The 15,497-nt window shown below is 47.1% G+C and overlaps 1 protein-coding gene across 1 annotated transcript in view; it reads left to right on the forward strand.

The window, feature by feature from the left end:
- Nucleotides 1–7,018, forward strand: part of Gnptab (N-acetylglucosamine-1-phosphate transferase subunits alpha and beta) — a 64,597-nt gene extending 57,579 nt beyond the window's left edge. The window contains exons 19-21 of the mRNA XM_038315020.1: nt 483–650; nt 4,628–4,718; nt 5,313–7,018. Coding sequence (XP_038170948.1) covers nt 483–650; nt 4,628–4,718; nt 5,313–5,390 — 337 coding nt within the window. The 3' untranslated portion in view covers nt 5,391–7,018. The remainder of the gene's footprint in view (nt 1–482; nt 651–4,627; nt 4,719–5,312) is intronic.
- Nucleotides 7,019–15,497: the final 8,479 nt, after the last annotated feature.

Raw genomic sequence — 15,497 nt, forward strand, 5'->3', positions numbered from 1 at the left:
AAGAAAACTCCAACCAGAAGGGGTGTCCCCATCCTAACCTGGTCCTTCTGAACTCCAGCCTCTCAGCTTGGTTGGAGATACATTAATTCCGACCTCAGCCGTCTGCCCTATAGGACACCAGCTCTCTCCATCCATGTGAGCACGACGTAACGGGCAGCTGGGACAATCTGTTTCAGGTGATTACTGATTTTCCCCTTAACTGCTAACAAACTATCACAGCCAGTCAGATGCATTTCCTGAACATGGACATCTGGCTGCACTAAGTGGAAGTCTATTTATTCCCGTAGTTACATGGATCTTTAGGAATTATCCGCCCTCGTTCCCCTGTTTTGCAGCTGAGGGACTCCTCCAGGGAGCTCCATCAGCAAACGCACCAACGCTGGGTGCGGGCGCACTGGGAACAGTTTTGGAGCCCAGATCTCTCGCTGGATTGGGTCAGGCTCACGCGTGTGATGACTGGTGACGTTAGCTCTCTGTTTCAGGAAGTTCGTTTGTTTGAACGACAACATCGACCACAATCACAAAGACGCCCAGACGGTGAAGGCTGTTCTCAGGGACTTCTATGAATCCATGTTTCCTATCCCTTCCCAGTTCGAGCTGCCGAGAGAGTATCGGAACCGTTTTCTTCACATGCATGAGCTGCAGGAATGGTAAAGTCTGGTTTTGCATGCACATGTGTGTGCCCGTGTATCCACATATACATTCGTATCTGGATTTCAGATTGCTGACATTTATTTAATGTGTTATCTGATGTGTAGTTTAGTTAGGAAAATATAGTTGCAATTTTTGTTTTATTAAACATTTAAAAGACGTTTACTGGCATTTCGAGGGATTTGAAAAAAAAAGATGTGACCGAACTTTTACAGTTTTACTGAATGAAAAAAAAAGATCTTGTGTCGTGCAAACCGAGAGGCAACATGAAATCAGCATGGGCTGCCCAAACTGTCGAGCAAGCTTTCAGCACTGGTGGAAACTGCGTAGATGATGTCTGAAAGACTGACATTTGGTAAAGCATTGTCTAGAAAGTATCTGCAGTGGATGGGAAGGATGAAGGCGAGTAACTACTGAATGGAGGTCGTGGAACGCAGCTCCCCATCTTCACGCAGAGTTCAGGCCGTTTATGTCTTCATGGTGCTGGGCAGCACCGCTCGACTCTGAAGACCTTTCCATCACTTCAGATGCATCCCACAGCCTCTGAGCCGTTGCTTCCCCATCCTGGCATCTTCAGCCCCGTGACCATTTGCTTGCTTTCTCACTGTGAAGTTGCCTGGTCTGGATATTGTTTATGTAAGGACGCCTGCCATGTGACTTTGTGTGTCTGACGTCACTTTAGGGGAATTGTTTTTTTTTTTTTTTTTTTATTTTGTTTTTTCGAGACAGGGTTTCCCTGTAGTTTCTAGAGCCTGTCCTGGAACTAGCTCTTGTAGACCAGGCTGGCCTCGAACTCACAGAGATCCGCCTGCCTCTGCCTCCCGAGTGCTGGGATTAAAGGCGTGCGCCACCACCGCCCGGCCGGGGAATTGTTTTCTTCAGTCAGAGCGATCAAACCCAGGGCCCTGTGCCTGCTCAGCAAGCACTTTACAGCCAAGATACACCCCGAGCCCTTGATTTTTAAGATGGGGTCCCCATTATGTAGCTCATGTTGGCCTGGAATTCCCCTTGCAGCCCAAGCTGGTCTCCAGCTTGTGATGTGAACCTTGGCTCCAGCCTCACGAGTGCTGGGAGTGATTTTCTCACACTGAAGTAACCAGCAAGTGGTAGATGAGCCTGACTCTTAAGTTTACACATTCTAGTATATTCTGTAGTGCCTTACTTACTGCCATGAAGTCAGGAAACTTTGTCTTTGAATTTATGAAGACTTTTAACCTTTTGCCTGCCTCCCTACAGCAGGGGCTGGATTCCAAAGATGAAGCATATATAATGCTGACTTTGAGGCGCACACATTCTACCCAGGGTGATGGGCCCCAGATAGGATCCATTGATGGTGGCAGTGAGGTTTGTGATGACATTGGCCCACTGGGATGGAACCCCTGATTCTTTTGGGCGAACGTGGCATTTAGGACTTGATTTTGTCCTTATGATCATAGCTCTAACCCTAAAGGGAATAAAGGTTTATTCTTGAGCCAAATGTGAGGGACTATGGCCCAGGAAATGAGTTCAGGTTTCCCAGATGATGTGTGTCCATGTGGGAAAGGTCTCATGAAGTTTCTGTAGTTATACAACAAAGGAGAGTCGTAAGTCCTGCAGAAATGCAGCGGTAGAAGCATCTGGGATGTGGGTTAACAGCTGTCTGCAGAAACACAGCTCTCGAGTCAAAGTAGGTAAGTTTGTTCTGGAGCCAAATAAGAGTGACCATGCCCTGGGAACACAGAATTAACCTACCCCAAATCCCATGTTCCAACGTGATGCTGAAGTTTATATACATACACACACACACACACACACACACACACAATCACAGAACAAAGAAAGTCATAAATTAGGGCACTTTCCAAATATATTGGTGGAAATATTAGATTGGTGGGTAAAGACCAAGCTGAGAAATGTCTGCTGTAGGCCTTGATACTCTCTATGGGTCACTGAAGAACAAATAAAACGGTGCTCTCGCTTCTGCCTGCTCGTTTGCTTCTACCTGCTCGTTTGTAGAAGGAGGAGCTGCGAGGGGTTATGGATTCATCTCACACCTGCAGCTTCTCGCTGTGTTCCATTTCCGGGAGCTGCGAAGACAGAGTTCTTGGCATAGTTCCCAGTTTTAGTTCCCCCCCCCCCCAGTCCAGTGACTGTCTTCAGTTGCGCGGTTGAGTAAGCGGTGGACTTAAAGGTAGTTGGGGCTTTGCTGTGGTATCTCCTAGGCAGTTGGCTATATCGAGATGAAGCTGAATATCTCCTTCCCGACACCCACTGTCAGAGGATGGTGAACACAAGCTTTCTACTCTCTGCGAGAAGTGCAAGGCCGTGGGAGTAAGCTGCTGGTGCTCGGGGTGAACATTGGGAGTGTTATGTGGTCCAGACCAGAGGGGGAATGACAAAAGTGGCAAACAGGGTTTTCCCTACAGCAAGGGGTCTCGACTCATGGCAGAGCGTAACTGTTGTTATAGACCAAGGAGAGCTGGCGAGAGAAGTACCAGTCTGTCCAGGATGCACCATGGGTGCCAGTCTGGGTGTCCTCGGCTTGGTTATTGCAAAAAGAAAAAAAAAAGAAGATGGTCGTAGACTGATGGTAGACCCGCGGACATGACTGTACCTCCTAAAAGAGCTAGCAAGATCCAGAAGCTTCTCAGTCTCTTTGAAGATATGTTGTCAAGAAGCCCTTAAACAAAGAAGGGAAGAAGCCCAGACCAGCACCCAGCATTCAGGGTCCTGTTAATCCACATGTCCTACAACATAAATGCTGCTGCGTGCTCTGAAGAAACAACACACTTAAAAAAAAAAAAAAAAAAAAAGGAGGGGCTGGAGAGATGGCTCAGAGGTTAAGAGCATTGCCTGCTCTTCCAAAGGTCCTGAGTTCAATTCCCAGCAAGCATATGGTGGCTCACAACCATCTGTAATGAGGTCTGGTGCCCTCTTCTGGCCTTCAGGCATACACACAGAAAGAATATTGTATACATAATAAATAAATAAATAAATATCAAAACAAACAAACAAAAAAAAAAAACAAGGAGAAGGTTGCCTGCCTGCTGCAGCCTCTTGAATGCAGGATTTTTTTTAAGTTAGTTTCTTTTTTTATTTTATATGGGATTTTTTTTAGCATGTATACAATAATGTATTTTGTTACAGCATTTTAACACTGTATACTCTGATGTTTGTTCTGTTCTCTTCATCCCTATCTCCCTGTCGTCTTGTTGGTTCCCTTTCCCCCGTTAGTGCCCCCCTATTCCCACGTGATATGTATATTTCCTTAGCTCCCATTCCCCCAACCCATGCAAGAGTTTTTCTTGCCCCCTCATGAAGTTTTGTAGCTTCATAACCTAGGTACACCCAGGAATATATACAGATTAACCTAGATACACAGAGGAATATATCCAGATTAACATAGGTATGCAAAGGAGTCTAGCTTTTTTCTCCTATCTTGAGTATTTCCAGTTGCATCCATTTTCCTGTTAATGCCACGATTTCATTTTTTTTTTTTTGTGGCTCAGTAAATCTCATTGTGTATGTGGACCTTATTTTCTTTATCCCTTCACCTGTTGAGGGACATCTAAGCTGCTTCTGTGTCTTAGCTGCTGTATACAGGGCAGCAGTAGGTGGCTGTGGAGGTGTTCCTACACACGGGAGAGTCCGCTGATGGCATGCCAGTGACTCTCCAAGCTTCTCCACACTCTCAAGCAGAGACTTAATCCTGCTTATCCCTCTGTGTCCAGGATTTTTTTTTCCTGAAATAAATGAATGTGAATGAATGAATTAATTTTAAAAATGTTATTTTAAGGTCTACAAGTACTGCTCTTTTGAAGCTGAGGAGATGTTTACTACTGGAGAACAGCATTTATTATAAAACAACAGATCTGAACTTGTGTTAGAAATGTGTATTTTATTAACATTTTAGAGTTGACTATGCATACTATCTTTTTGCCTTACGATATGCATAGTATGTTTTTTTAAAACTCAGTAACTCTTTGTGTCCAAACAGGAGGGCATATCGAGACAAGCTGAAGTTTTGGACCCACTGTGTGCTAGCAACACTGATTATATTCACTATCTTCTCGTTTTTTGCTGAACAAGTAAGTTGTCTATATTTTGCATAGATCTTAAGCGATATTTCTGGGTGGACCGATTCAGCTCTTAATTGCTGAGACATCTCTCCAGCACCTTAGAAATGAACTCTTTGTATTGCAACCCATTCATAACCGTCGTCTTATTTTCAAGTGATTGTTGATAAGTATAGAAAACATTGATTTCAATATAATAACTGTCTTATAAAAAATAATCTATTCAAACTCAGAATTAGTGTTCCAGTGAGTAAACAGCAGCTGCTCCTTTCACCTAAAAAAAAAAAAAAAAAAAATCAAATGAAACTGGACAGAGATCTTGAAAATAAATGCCCTTAGCAATGGCTCTCACTGCAGGTCTTCAAACAATGAACCACGAGCCAACATCATTTGGCCTCATAGCTCTGTGGGAATGTGCTTGAGCATATCGACTAGCACTGAGCAAAACTGTCGATTGCTTTTGTTTGGGGGGGGAGCATGAAGGGAACTTGTTTCAGACTGTGGCAATGATCAGGAACGTGTGGGTCACAAAGGAACACCTGCTTTGCCAACAGTCTTTGATCAATACGGAAAACTAACGCTGCTTTTCTGTCCTCCATCATGTAGATAATTGCCCTTAAACGGAAGCTATTTCCCCGGAGGAGAATACACAAGGAAGCTAGTCCAGATCGGATCAGGGTGTAGACGTTCTCCATTTACAATCACCTACCTCAGCGTCTCCTGCGCATCTCACACCTCACCGTCACGGGGTGTCCGCATGACCTGATGCAGACACAGGCATGTCCCCATGATGCGGCGCAGATACGGGGGTGTCCCATGATGTGATGCACAGACACCGGGGTGTCCCCGTGATGTGACACACTGACATAGGGGTGTCTGAATGACGTGACACAGTCGCAGGGTGTCCCCATGATATGACACACAGATACCGGGGTGTCCCGTGATGTGATGCACAGACACAGGCATGTCCCATGATGTGATGCACAGACACCGGGGTGTCCCCATGATGTGATGCACAGACACCGGGGTGTCTCATGATGTGATGCACAGACATGGGGGTGTCCCATGATGTGACACACAGACATAGGGGTGTCTGCATGACGTGACACAGACACAGGGTGTCCCCATGATGTGACGCACGGATGGCCTGCTCGGAAGAAGGGACAGCGTGCAGACCGTGTTCTACCGCAGCATGAATGGAGCCCACTGCCTGGAATTAATCAGCACACTGAGACCTTGCAGTTGTTGGCAGCCCTACAGTTTGTACTTTTAAGGGATTTGTTGATGGACCCTCGCTGACAAGCTGCTGGTTTCCTCTCACAGTCCCTGCGGCCTGAGAAGCCGGGCCAGCCTGGGAACAAGTGCTGAGGGAGCCCCAGGCTTTGCATTCCGAAGTCCTTTGGCCCTAACTTCACTTTCCCCTACTTTTCCTTCATTTCTCATTTTAAAAAAAAAAAAAAAAACGTAGCGGCTAAGCTGTCCTCGCTTCTGAAAATAACGAAATCAGAATGTCCAAATGTTTGTATAGATCTTATTTAAATAATGTAGAGCTATCCTTTCCTTTTAGCATATCTAAATTATTGATTTTTATGAGCCTTCAAGCGGTCTTGAATCACTAATGACTACTGAAGACCCCGGGGTAACCTAGGCCCCGAGGATGCTGGGATTTCGTCGGCAGGCCTGATTGCAAAGGGCTAGTGTCAAGCACCGATGCTGCTCACCAGATGTGATCGTGTCTTGGAAATGGACACACTCAAACAAAAGCGCCTCACTTCGGAAATGAGTAGCGCCAACGGCACCAGCACGCGGCTGTGGGGTCCAGCTGAAAATCTGTCTCTTTCAGCGGGAACAGCGGCCAGCCAGCTTTTCCTGTAAAAGAACAGAGAGTGGGAAACCTGAGACACATCTGTGTTTGTCAGTCTTCTTGGCTTAATTATTTTTTTGTTTGGTTTGGGGGGTTTCTTTTATTTTTTTGTAAACAGCCCAATAAAACCAGCTCTACAAAAACTGGCCCCGGCCAGACTTGAACCACAGGCCATTGTTGGCAGACCGGAGAATCAACCTCATTTTTACGTAAACCCCGACATTAGCCATGCTCCGTTATATCATTGTGTAGTGGTTTTGTGGAGACCTGGTCCCATGAATCCGCTTTGAATTCTGACAGGTATCTTCAATCATGATTTCAATGGTATTCTTCGCAAATGGCACACACTTTTGTAATAAGAACTTGAAGTGTAAATACTGTGTTTGTGCTGTAAATTTGTGTGTATTTCAAAAATTGAAATCTCATAAAAAAAGATCACATTTATTGATTTGAGGGTTTGCTATTATTATTTATTATGTATGAGTGTTTTGCCTGGATGCATGTCTGTGCACCCTCTATGGAAATCAGAAGAGGGTGTTGTATCCTCTGGAACTGGGGTTACAAATGGTTGTGAGCCGCCATGTAGGTGCTGGGGTTTGAACCCAGGTCCCCTGGAAGAGCATCCTCTGCTCTTAACTGCTGAGCCATCTCTCCGGCCCTATGCTTATAGCTTTAAGTCTTTGAAGACTGGCGATACCACTGCCCGGATTCAACAGTCTTGAATGGTCATCTGTGGGGACTGTTCAGCCCCCTGGCTCTTCAGTGAACACAGTAAAGTGTGAAATAGTGTATGGAAAGGATAGGATTATAACATACTAGAGAACACTGCTTTGTGGGATGGGGAACAGATTCAGAATGGAATTTGGTCCCACCCTCCAGAAAAATTAACTGTTAACTGGGTATTATTTAAAAGCTGAGAATTGATTTTGGAAAAGTTATAGATACCGGACATTTGGATGTAATATAGACTTCTGCAGTTAGATGAGTATAAGGTTAATAAGTTTGGTAGCACAGTGGATGATAAAATACAGACATCCATGCAATCATTTATCTAACGATTCAGCAGGTTGTTGGGAAAGAATTTGAACAGTGAGTGACCAGAAAACTTAAACCTTAGAACCATTCATTCAAATGGAATTCTATAAAGGGTCAGAATGTGATTTGAGACCATTTGTTGTACAAAAATATAATATGCTTGTCATCCCTGCATTCAGGAGGGTGAGATAGGAGAGTTGCACGAGTTCAAGGCCAGCTGGAATACGTAGTTCCAGGTAGCATGTGCAACAGAGACCGCATCACAAAACCAACGCCACAAGGAGTAACGCACAAGCGTGAGTGAGTATGAGGAACGGAAATGCACGTCCTAGTAGGGTTGACAAGGCCAAGATGCTGGCAGGTTCGGTTGTCGCCGAGCACTGTTCTGCTTCCAGGTTGACCCCTTGAATACTGTGCCCCCCCCCCCAGCAGTGATGATGCCTCGTGCTAATAGTGCAGATGGCAAGAAGACAAAGGGGACAGATTCTTTTCCTTGAGCCTTTTATAGGCACCACTAATAGTGATCACCCGAGGTTCTACCCTTGTGAGTTAATCACTCCCTCTTAGCACCGTTACACAGGTGATTAAGTTTCACAGAAATCCCCCTGCCTCCTGGGTGCCTGGATTAAAGGTATATGCCACTGTAACCATCTTGTGTATTTAGTTTGTGGGTGTGGGGGGGCATATACACACCACGGCGTACCTTCAGAGATCAGAGACCAGCTCATCGCTTGTTCCTGTGACGTGGATCCTGGGAAACCAGCTCAGGCCATCAGACATGACAGCATGTACTTTCATGTGCTGCACAACGTCATCAGCTCCAATAATGTATTTTTCCAGACTGGCATGGTGGTGAACATCTATCATTCCAGAATCCTGAAGGTAAGGCTAGAAGGTAGCAAGTTCAAGGTCTACCCCAAGCTACTTAGCCAAGGGGAGCGGGAAGAGTTAAAGAACATCCCAAATCCAGTGATGAAGGGGGCTTCTCAGTCTAACTGCTCTGCACTTCCCCCTTATTCTAGTTCCAGCCCTGTCTTAAAATTCTATTAAATGGCAGACAGTTTTTCTACACACATGAAATTCATGTATAGGCACTGAAACGTGCTTGGGTTGCAAAGGACATAGGTACTGTAAACTTCTTAAAAAAGAGGAGCACCAGAGACACAGCCTATGTGTTCAGTTGACAGGATCAAGAATCTTCTTAGAGGCAAGCCACTGGGCACACCCGTAAGGTATCATCTAGGTTAGGTCAGCTGTAGTGGGGAAACCCATTCTACCCGTGGGCAGCACCTTTGTGGCAATCCAGATGTGAGGAAGTCCGAGGGGAGCTCTTACTGCCGCCAGTGTGCAGGAGCCTCTGCGGGTGAGGGTGTCTACCATGTTGGCAGCTTTCTTACCCTGTGGCTGCCCCTGCCGCTGCTATCCTTTGTTGACACCTGAACCCAGCTTCTTCAGCCTTCCAACACAGGCTGAAGATCATCCACTCTCCAGGAATCCCCCGGGGCCGGCAGCTCCACATTGGAACTGCCCAGGCACCTAGCCTCGTGCACTGAGCAGTCACCAGGTAGCAGGTGTGCAGACAGCTGTGTGGGACTGCCCAGAGCAGATGTGGGAACAAATCCCCCTTTAGTATGTGCGCATTCCACCTGTGACCTTATTCCTGAGGCCCTGACTAATAAACCCCATCAGAATCGTTGCTCAGTTCTGTCCATTCCACCTCTCTTTCCATGTCTGTTCTACCCCCAGAATGAAGGCATACCTCCTAACTCACATTCTTCAGGGAGTCCAAAAACTTCATCTCTGGTTTAGTATAGAAAATCCAGGTTGGGAATAAATACAGTGATTTGTTTATTCTAGGCGCTGTGTACTTCTGGCCTGAGAAGGGGAGCCTTTCATCCAGAGGAGGCTTGCAAAATCGTCAAGAAAACTGCCCCCTGTGAAGCTCTGTGTGTGTGTGTGTGTGTGTGTGTGTGTGTGTGTGTGTGTGTGTGTGTGTGAGAAAGAGAGAGAGAGAGAGAGAGAGAGAGAGAGAGAGAGAAACCAAGTTCCCTGAATTGCCCAAATTGAAGGTAAGCTGCTATACTTATAAGCTGCTATAAATATACACAATTTAAATCTAATGATTAAAATTCAACCAACTTAAGGCTAAGTGTTGATAAAGAGCACCATAAGGACTCTGTAAATGTGGCTGATGTGTAGCTCGGTGCTGGAGTACCTGCCCCTCGTGCACATGGCCTTGGTGGACGTCCCCAGCACAGAATAAAAATATTTATAAAAATATAGCAATTACAGCCTGGTCTACAAGAGCTAGTTCCAGGACAGGCTCCAAAGCTACAGAGAAACCCTGTCTCGAAAAAATATATATAGCAATTAGTATAAACTTAAAAATTAACAATCGGCCCTTCTGTCTGCTTCCCCTCACCTGCCAACTTCAGACCTTTCCACTGTGCCAGCAACATGGTATTTTCACAGATCCTGCTGTGCATTTCTCTGTTCCCGTGCCTGTGAGCACCTGTTCTTACTGCTTCACGTGCCTTTCCCTTCTTCCCCATCATTCTCTGATTCATGCCGCAGCATCGTTGTGGTCTGTCACCAGTTGTTTACCCGCTGATCCAGGGTTTCTATGGCCGTGATAAAATACCGCGGCTAAAAGCAGATCTGGGGTGGGGGTGGAGGGGGAAGCATTTCTTTCATCTTGCAGTTAGACAGTCCATTGTTAAGAAAATCTGGACAGGAATTCAGAAGCAGGAACCTGGAGGCTGCGACTGAATCAAAAGCCATGGAGGGGTGCTGCTTACTGGTTTGCTCCCCACGGCTTGCTCAGACAACTCAGAAGGTGGCACCGCTTGCCATGGGCTGGGCTCATCTACATCAATCATCAATCAAGAAAATGTCCCCACAGGCTTGCCTACAGGCTGATCTTTTGGAGGCATTTTCTCAATTGTGGTTCCTTCTTCCCAGATGATTCCTTAGCTTTTGCCAAATTGCCAGGAAAAAAAAATAGCCAAGGCATACTAAGACATTAAGTTATTTTTATTTCATCTATTATTACTGTAGGGAGGGGGACTGTGCCACGATACGTGTGTAGAGGCAGGAAGACAACTCTGTGGGTCAGTTCTCGCCTTCTTTTTCCGAGCACAAAGTCACAAGTAGCTCAGCCTGAAGTGTCCTTCTAGGTGCTGTGTTTCTGTGCAGTTAAGTCATTGGGATCATACGGAATGCATCGTGCTTCCCCACACATCGGGACTGTGCACTATAAACACCATGCTGCCTGAGAATTCTGATAACCAAGAATATACCACACCATCTCAATCTGTCAAACAAAACGGTGATCCTTTCTTCCTGGGTGGATAGTTTTATATCAGCTGGATACAGGCTAGTCATCGGAGAGAAAGGAACCCCAATGAAGAAAGTGTCTCCACAGACAGGGCTATAGGGAAGCCTGTAGAACAGTTTTTAGTGATTGATGTGGGAGGGCCTAGCCCATTATGGGTAGTGCCAGCCCTGGGCAGGTGGTCCTCGATTCTGTAAGAAAGCAGGCTGAGCCAGGCACATACCTTTAATCCCTGCACTCAGGATGCAGGTGGAACTCTGTGTTTGAGGCCAGCCTGGTCTATAGAGCAAGTTCCAGGACAGCCAGGGCTACACAGAGAAACCATCTCCAAAAACACAAAAATAAAAAAAAAAACACTACCCCCAAAAGAAAAAGGAGGGAGGGAGGGACGGAGGGAGGGAGGGATGGAGGGAGGGACGGAGGGAGGGAGGAAGAGAGGGAGGGAAAGAAAGCTGAGCAAGCCATGTGGAGCAAGCTAATAATCAGCACCCATGGCCTGTGCATCAGCTCCTGCCTCCAGCTCCTCTCCCTGTTTGATTTCCTGTCCTGACTTCCTTCAGTGAAGGACTATGGCTGTGGAAGTATAAGCCAAATACTCCACCACCACCCCGCCCCCGCCCCCCCCCCCCCCCCCCCCCCCCCCCCCGCCGCCTCCTGCCTCCTGCTTTGGTCAGGTGTTTCATCACAGCAATTTCAACCCTAAGGCAGAAGACAAAAAAAAAAAAAAAAAAAAAAAACGGCAGCAGGTCCCTTAGACAGCAGTACTGACGGAGTTCCAATTAACATGAAAAGTAGCCAGCATCAGAAGCAGGGGCTTTCAGCCGAACCTCAGTCCCAACACACCCGTGCTCTTGCCCCAAGGCCTCTCTGCCTACTGTCAGCGTGTAGATGTGTCTTGATTCTCATTGTCCCTATGTTCAGAAGGGATCTTTTCTGTGGATTCTAGTATAGTCATTCACTAGCGATTCTTTTTACCATAGGCTATCTCGATGTGGTCAGTTCAGGAAGGGTTAGGCTATTTCTCTCCAAACAGTATTTCATATGCATTTTAGCTAAAACTTATTTCCATAGTGTGTTACTTTACTTCTATTTATAAAATATGCTGGACACTTCAGAACATTTAGAAAGAGATTATCAAACTTACTTAGCACTATCAAATATAAATGCACACATATATACACAGAGGGGTGAAATAAACACACACATAATGTTGGGATATTTAAAAACAATGTCTTCTTCACGTGACCCATCTGGCTCCCTTTCTGCTCAGCCCTCTAACCTACAGAACAATGACAGTGTCACTCCTGAGGTACCAAAGGCAGCCTAAACAACTCCATTTCAAAGTCACTTCCAGAAGACACCCCTCCAACTTAAGACTACTGGACCAACACATGTGAATTCCCCCTCCACTTTACCCTGCGTGGGCAATCCCTACAGCTAGATGCCTAGATTTAGTCCAAGTTTTAAAAAAAGATTTAGTTATGTATTATATACACAATGTTCTGCCTCCACCCCTGCAGGCCAGAAGAGGGCACCAGCTCTCATTACAGATGGTTGTGAGCCACCATGTGGTTGCTGGGAATTGAACTCAGGACCTCTGGAAGAGCAGCCAGTGCTCGTAACCTCTGAGCCACCTCTCCAGCCCCAGGGTAAGTTTTCGTTGCAGTGGTTTTCAACCTTCCTAATGCTATGAACCTTTAATACAGTCCCTCATGCTGTAGGGACCCCCAACTGTAAAATTATTTCATTGCTACTTCATAACTGTAATGTTGCTACTTTTATAAACCATAATGTTGATGTTTGATATGCAGTATATATCTGATTTGTGACCCCTGTGGGGTCATGACCCACAGGTTGAGAACAGCTGATTTTAAAGGTTGGAGGAAGGTTGAGAGCAGCTTTCTCATCCTATATATGCAGACCTTCTACAGTAAGGTTCATTAGCATTTCCAGCTGGCCACCAAGTGGACATCAAGTGATCCCAATGCTGGAGAGGTGGAGGAAGCTGAGGCAGGAAGACCCATGGGACCCAGCCTAGCTTACCTGGTAAGTGACAGGTACCAATAAGAGGCCCTGTCTCAAAACTGCAAGGAAGCTGAGGAATGACATGCAAAATTGGTTTTACATGTACACACATGCTGGAATACCCATGCACACTAATGTGTATGTCTGTGCACGCATGCACACACACACACACACACACACACACAAATGCAAAAGACCAGTAAGACTCAATCCTCTCTAATTTGGTCTAAGAGACAACAACAAGGTTTGTTGGTTTTACATGTACACACATGTTGGAATACCCATGCACACTAATGTGTATGTCTGTGCACGCATGCACACACACACACACACACACAAATGCAAAAGACCAGTAAGACTCAATCCTCTCTAATTTGGTCTAAGAGACAACAATAAGGTTTGTTTTGTTTGTTTTTAATGGATCTAGGAAATGAAAGTTCAAGAACCCACAGTATATTTATGAGGGAGAATCAAGGCGTGGGACTTGCTCTATCAGGTACTGGAAGTTTCCTAAGGTTGCGGTGATGAAAATTGTGGTTTGGAAGCAGGGATGTAAAAAAAAAAATCGCCAGAGGAACAAGCAGGAAAAGTAAACGTGAGAATTCTGGGAAACTTCTACTTTGATTTGATCATTACACACTGCCACGTGTGTCAAATCATCACACACACACACACACAGAGATGGACAGTTGTTCTAGCACAGTCTTTCTTCACATAAGCTAATGGGGAGGTGATCTATGGCACCGCTGCAATGGGAGAGCACACACGTCATCATAAATTATATTGAGACGTCAGTTTCCATACTAAAGAAAAACTAATAGGGTAGATACATGTTTGATACGAGGTACAAAACTGCAGGCAAACATAGCCAACATTTAGGAAAAAATTATCTTAAAGAACTTGTAGAGGAATGATTTTTATCATTCAAAGTAATGATAAGTTTTAAAAAAACGAAAAAGAACCCAGAAAATGTTAAAGAGATGAAAAGTTAGCATGAAGGACCTTATAAACTCAGAGCTAGGGCTTTCTCTGCATAAATTTTGAGTTTTCACGATACTCCTGGCTATCTAGAATCATGGTTCTTATAGCAGCAATGAATAAAACGTGAGTCGTAGAATATTATAGAGTTGTACTTTTTTGTTATTGCAATGCTCAAACATAAAGAAAACTAGGGCTGGAGAGATGGGCTCGGCAGTTACTGACTGCTCTTCCAGAGGGCCCGGGCTCAATTCCCAGTACCCACATGGCAGCTCACAGCTGTCTGTAACTCCAGTTCCAGGGGACCTGACAACGTCACACCAATGCACCTGAAATAAAGCTAAATAAACCATAAAAATTATTTTAAAAAAATATAAAACAACTATTAAGTGTTGCCATGTTGAAGACCATGTCTGCGTCATCAAAACTCAGAAAATGCAAATCGGTCATTGGTTAGTCCCCTCATCCCAGCAATTAGGAAGCTAAGGCAGAAGATTACCGCGCTTAAAGTCAGCCTGGGTCAGAGTGAGACCCTGTATCACAAACAACGAAGAATCGAACAAAAACATCAGAAATCGGGAGATTTACACAAAATCACAACTTCCCCACACCTGAATGCTGAAATGATGGAGATGGTGTGATCTGGGTACCCAGAAGGATCTGGAGAAGTGAGCTTCACGGAGTACCGCCCTGCCCTCCGTGTCCCTGCGGGGAGGGGGGGGGGCGACGATGACTGCAGAGTGGGAATACGCATGCGCCTGGAGAGCAGGGGCATGAGCTCACCCCCATGGGGCGGGGCTAAAACGTCACCGTGCGTGACCATAGCTTCAGCCAATCAGCGGAAAGCTTGGTCGAGGCCACGCTGAATTTTTTTCCCGCTCAAAGGCGAAGCTGCCTCAGAAGCGTCGAGGCGGCGGAGGCGACGAGTTGTCGTCAGGGCCGTTGACGTAAGGCGATGGCGTCGAGGGAGCGGGCCTTCGGCCTGGTGACGGGGCTTGGCCTTGGGACCGGGCGCGGGAAGAGGGAGGCCCCGGGCTGCCCCTTCCTTCTCCAGGGAAGCAGACGCCGCCGCGAAGCTGGGCGAGACGGACGCCACGAACCTCCCTGAGGGCAGAGCGGTTCGCCAGGCATGGCTGGTGTGGTGGGGGCCGCAGGCCTGAGACTGGACCACTCCGGATTGCCGGGGCCGGGGCCGTAGACCTAGAGAGCCGAGGTCGTGGGCCCGAGGGAGCCGGGGCCGTGGGCCCGAGGGAGCCGGGGCCGTGGGCCCGGGGGAGCCGGGGTCGTGGGACCGGGGGAGCCGGGGCCGTGGGACCGGGGGGGCCGGGGGGGCCGTGGGCCCGGGGGGGCCGGGGGGGCCGTGGGCCCGGGGGGGCCGGGGGGGCCGTGGGCCCGGGGGGGCCGTGGGGGCCGTGGGGCCGGGGGGGCCGTGGGGGCCGTGGGGCCGGGGGGGCCGTGGGGGCCGTGGGGCCGTGGGGGCCGTGGGGCCGGGGGGGCCGTGGGACCTAGGGGGCCGGGGTCGTGGGACCTAGGGGGCCGGGGTCGTGGGTGGGGG

This window comes from Arvicola amphibius, chromosome 17 (genome assembly GCF_903992535.2).
Source record: "Arvicola amphibius chromosome 17, mArvAmp1.2, whole genome shotgun sequence".
Classification (NCBI taxonomy): Eukaryota; Metazoa; Chordata; class Mammalia; order Rodentia; family Cricetidae; genus Arvicola; species Arvicola amphibius.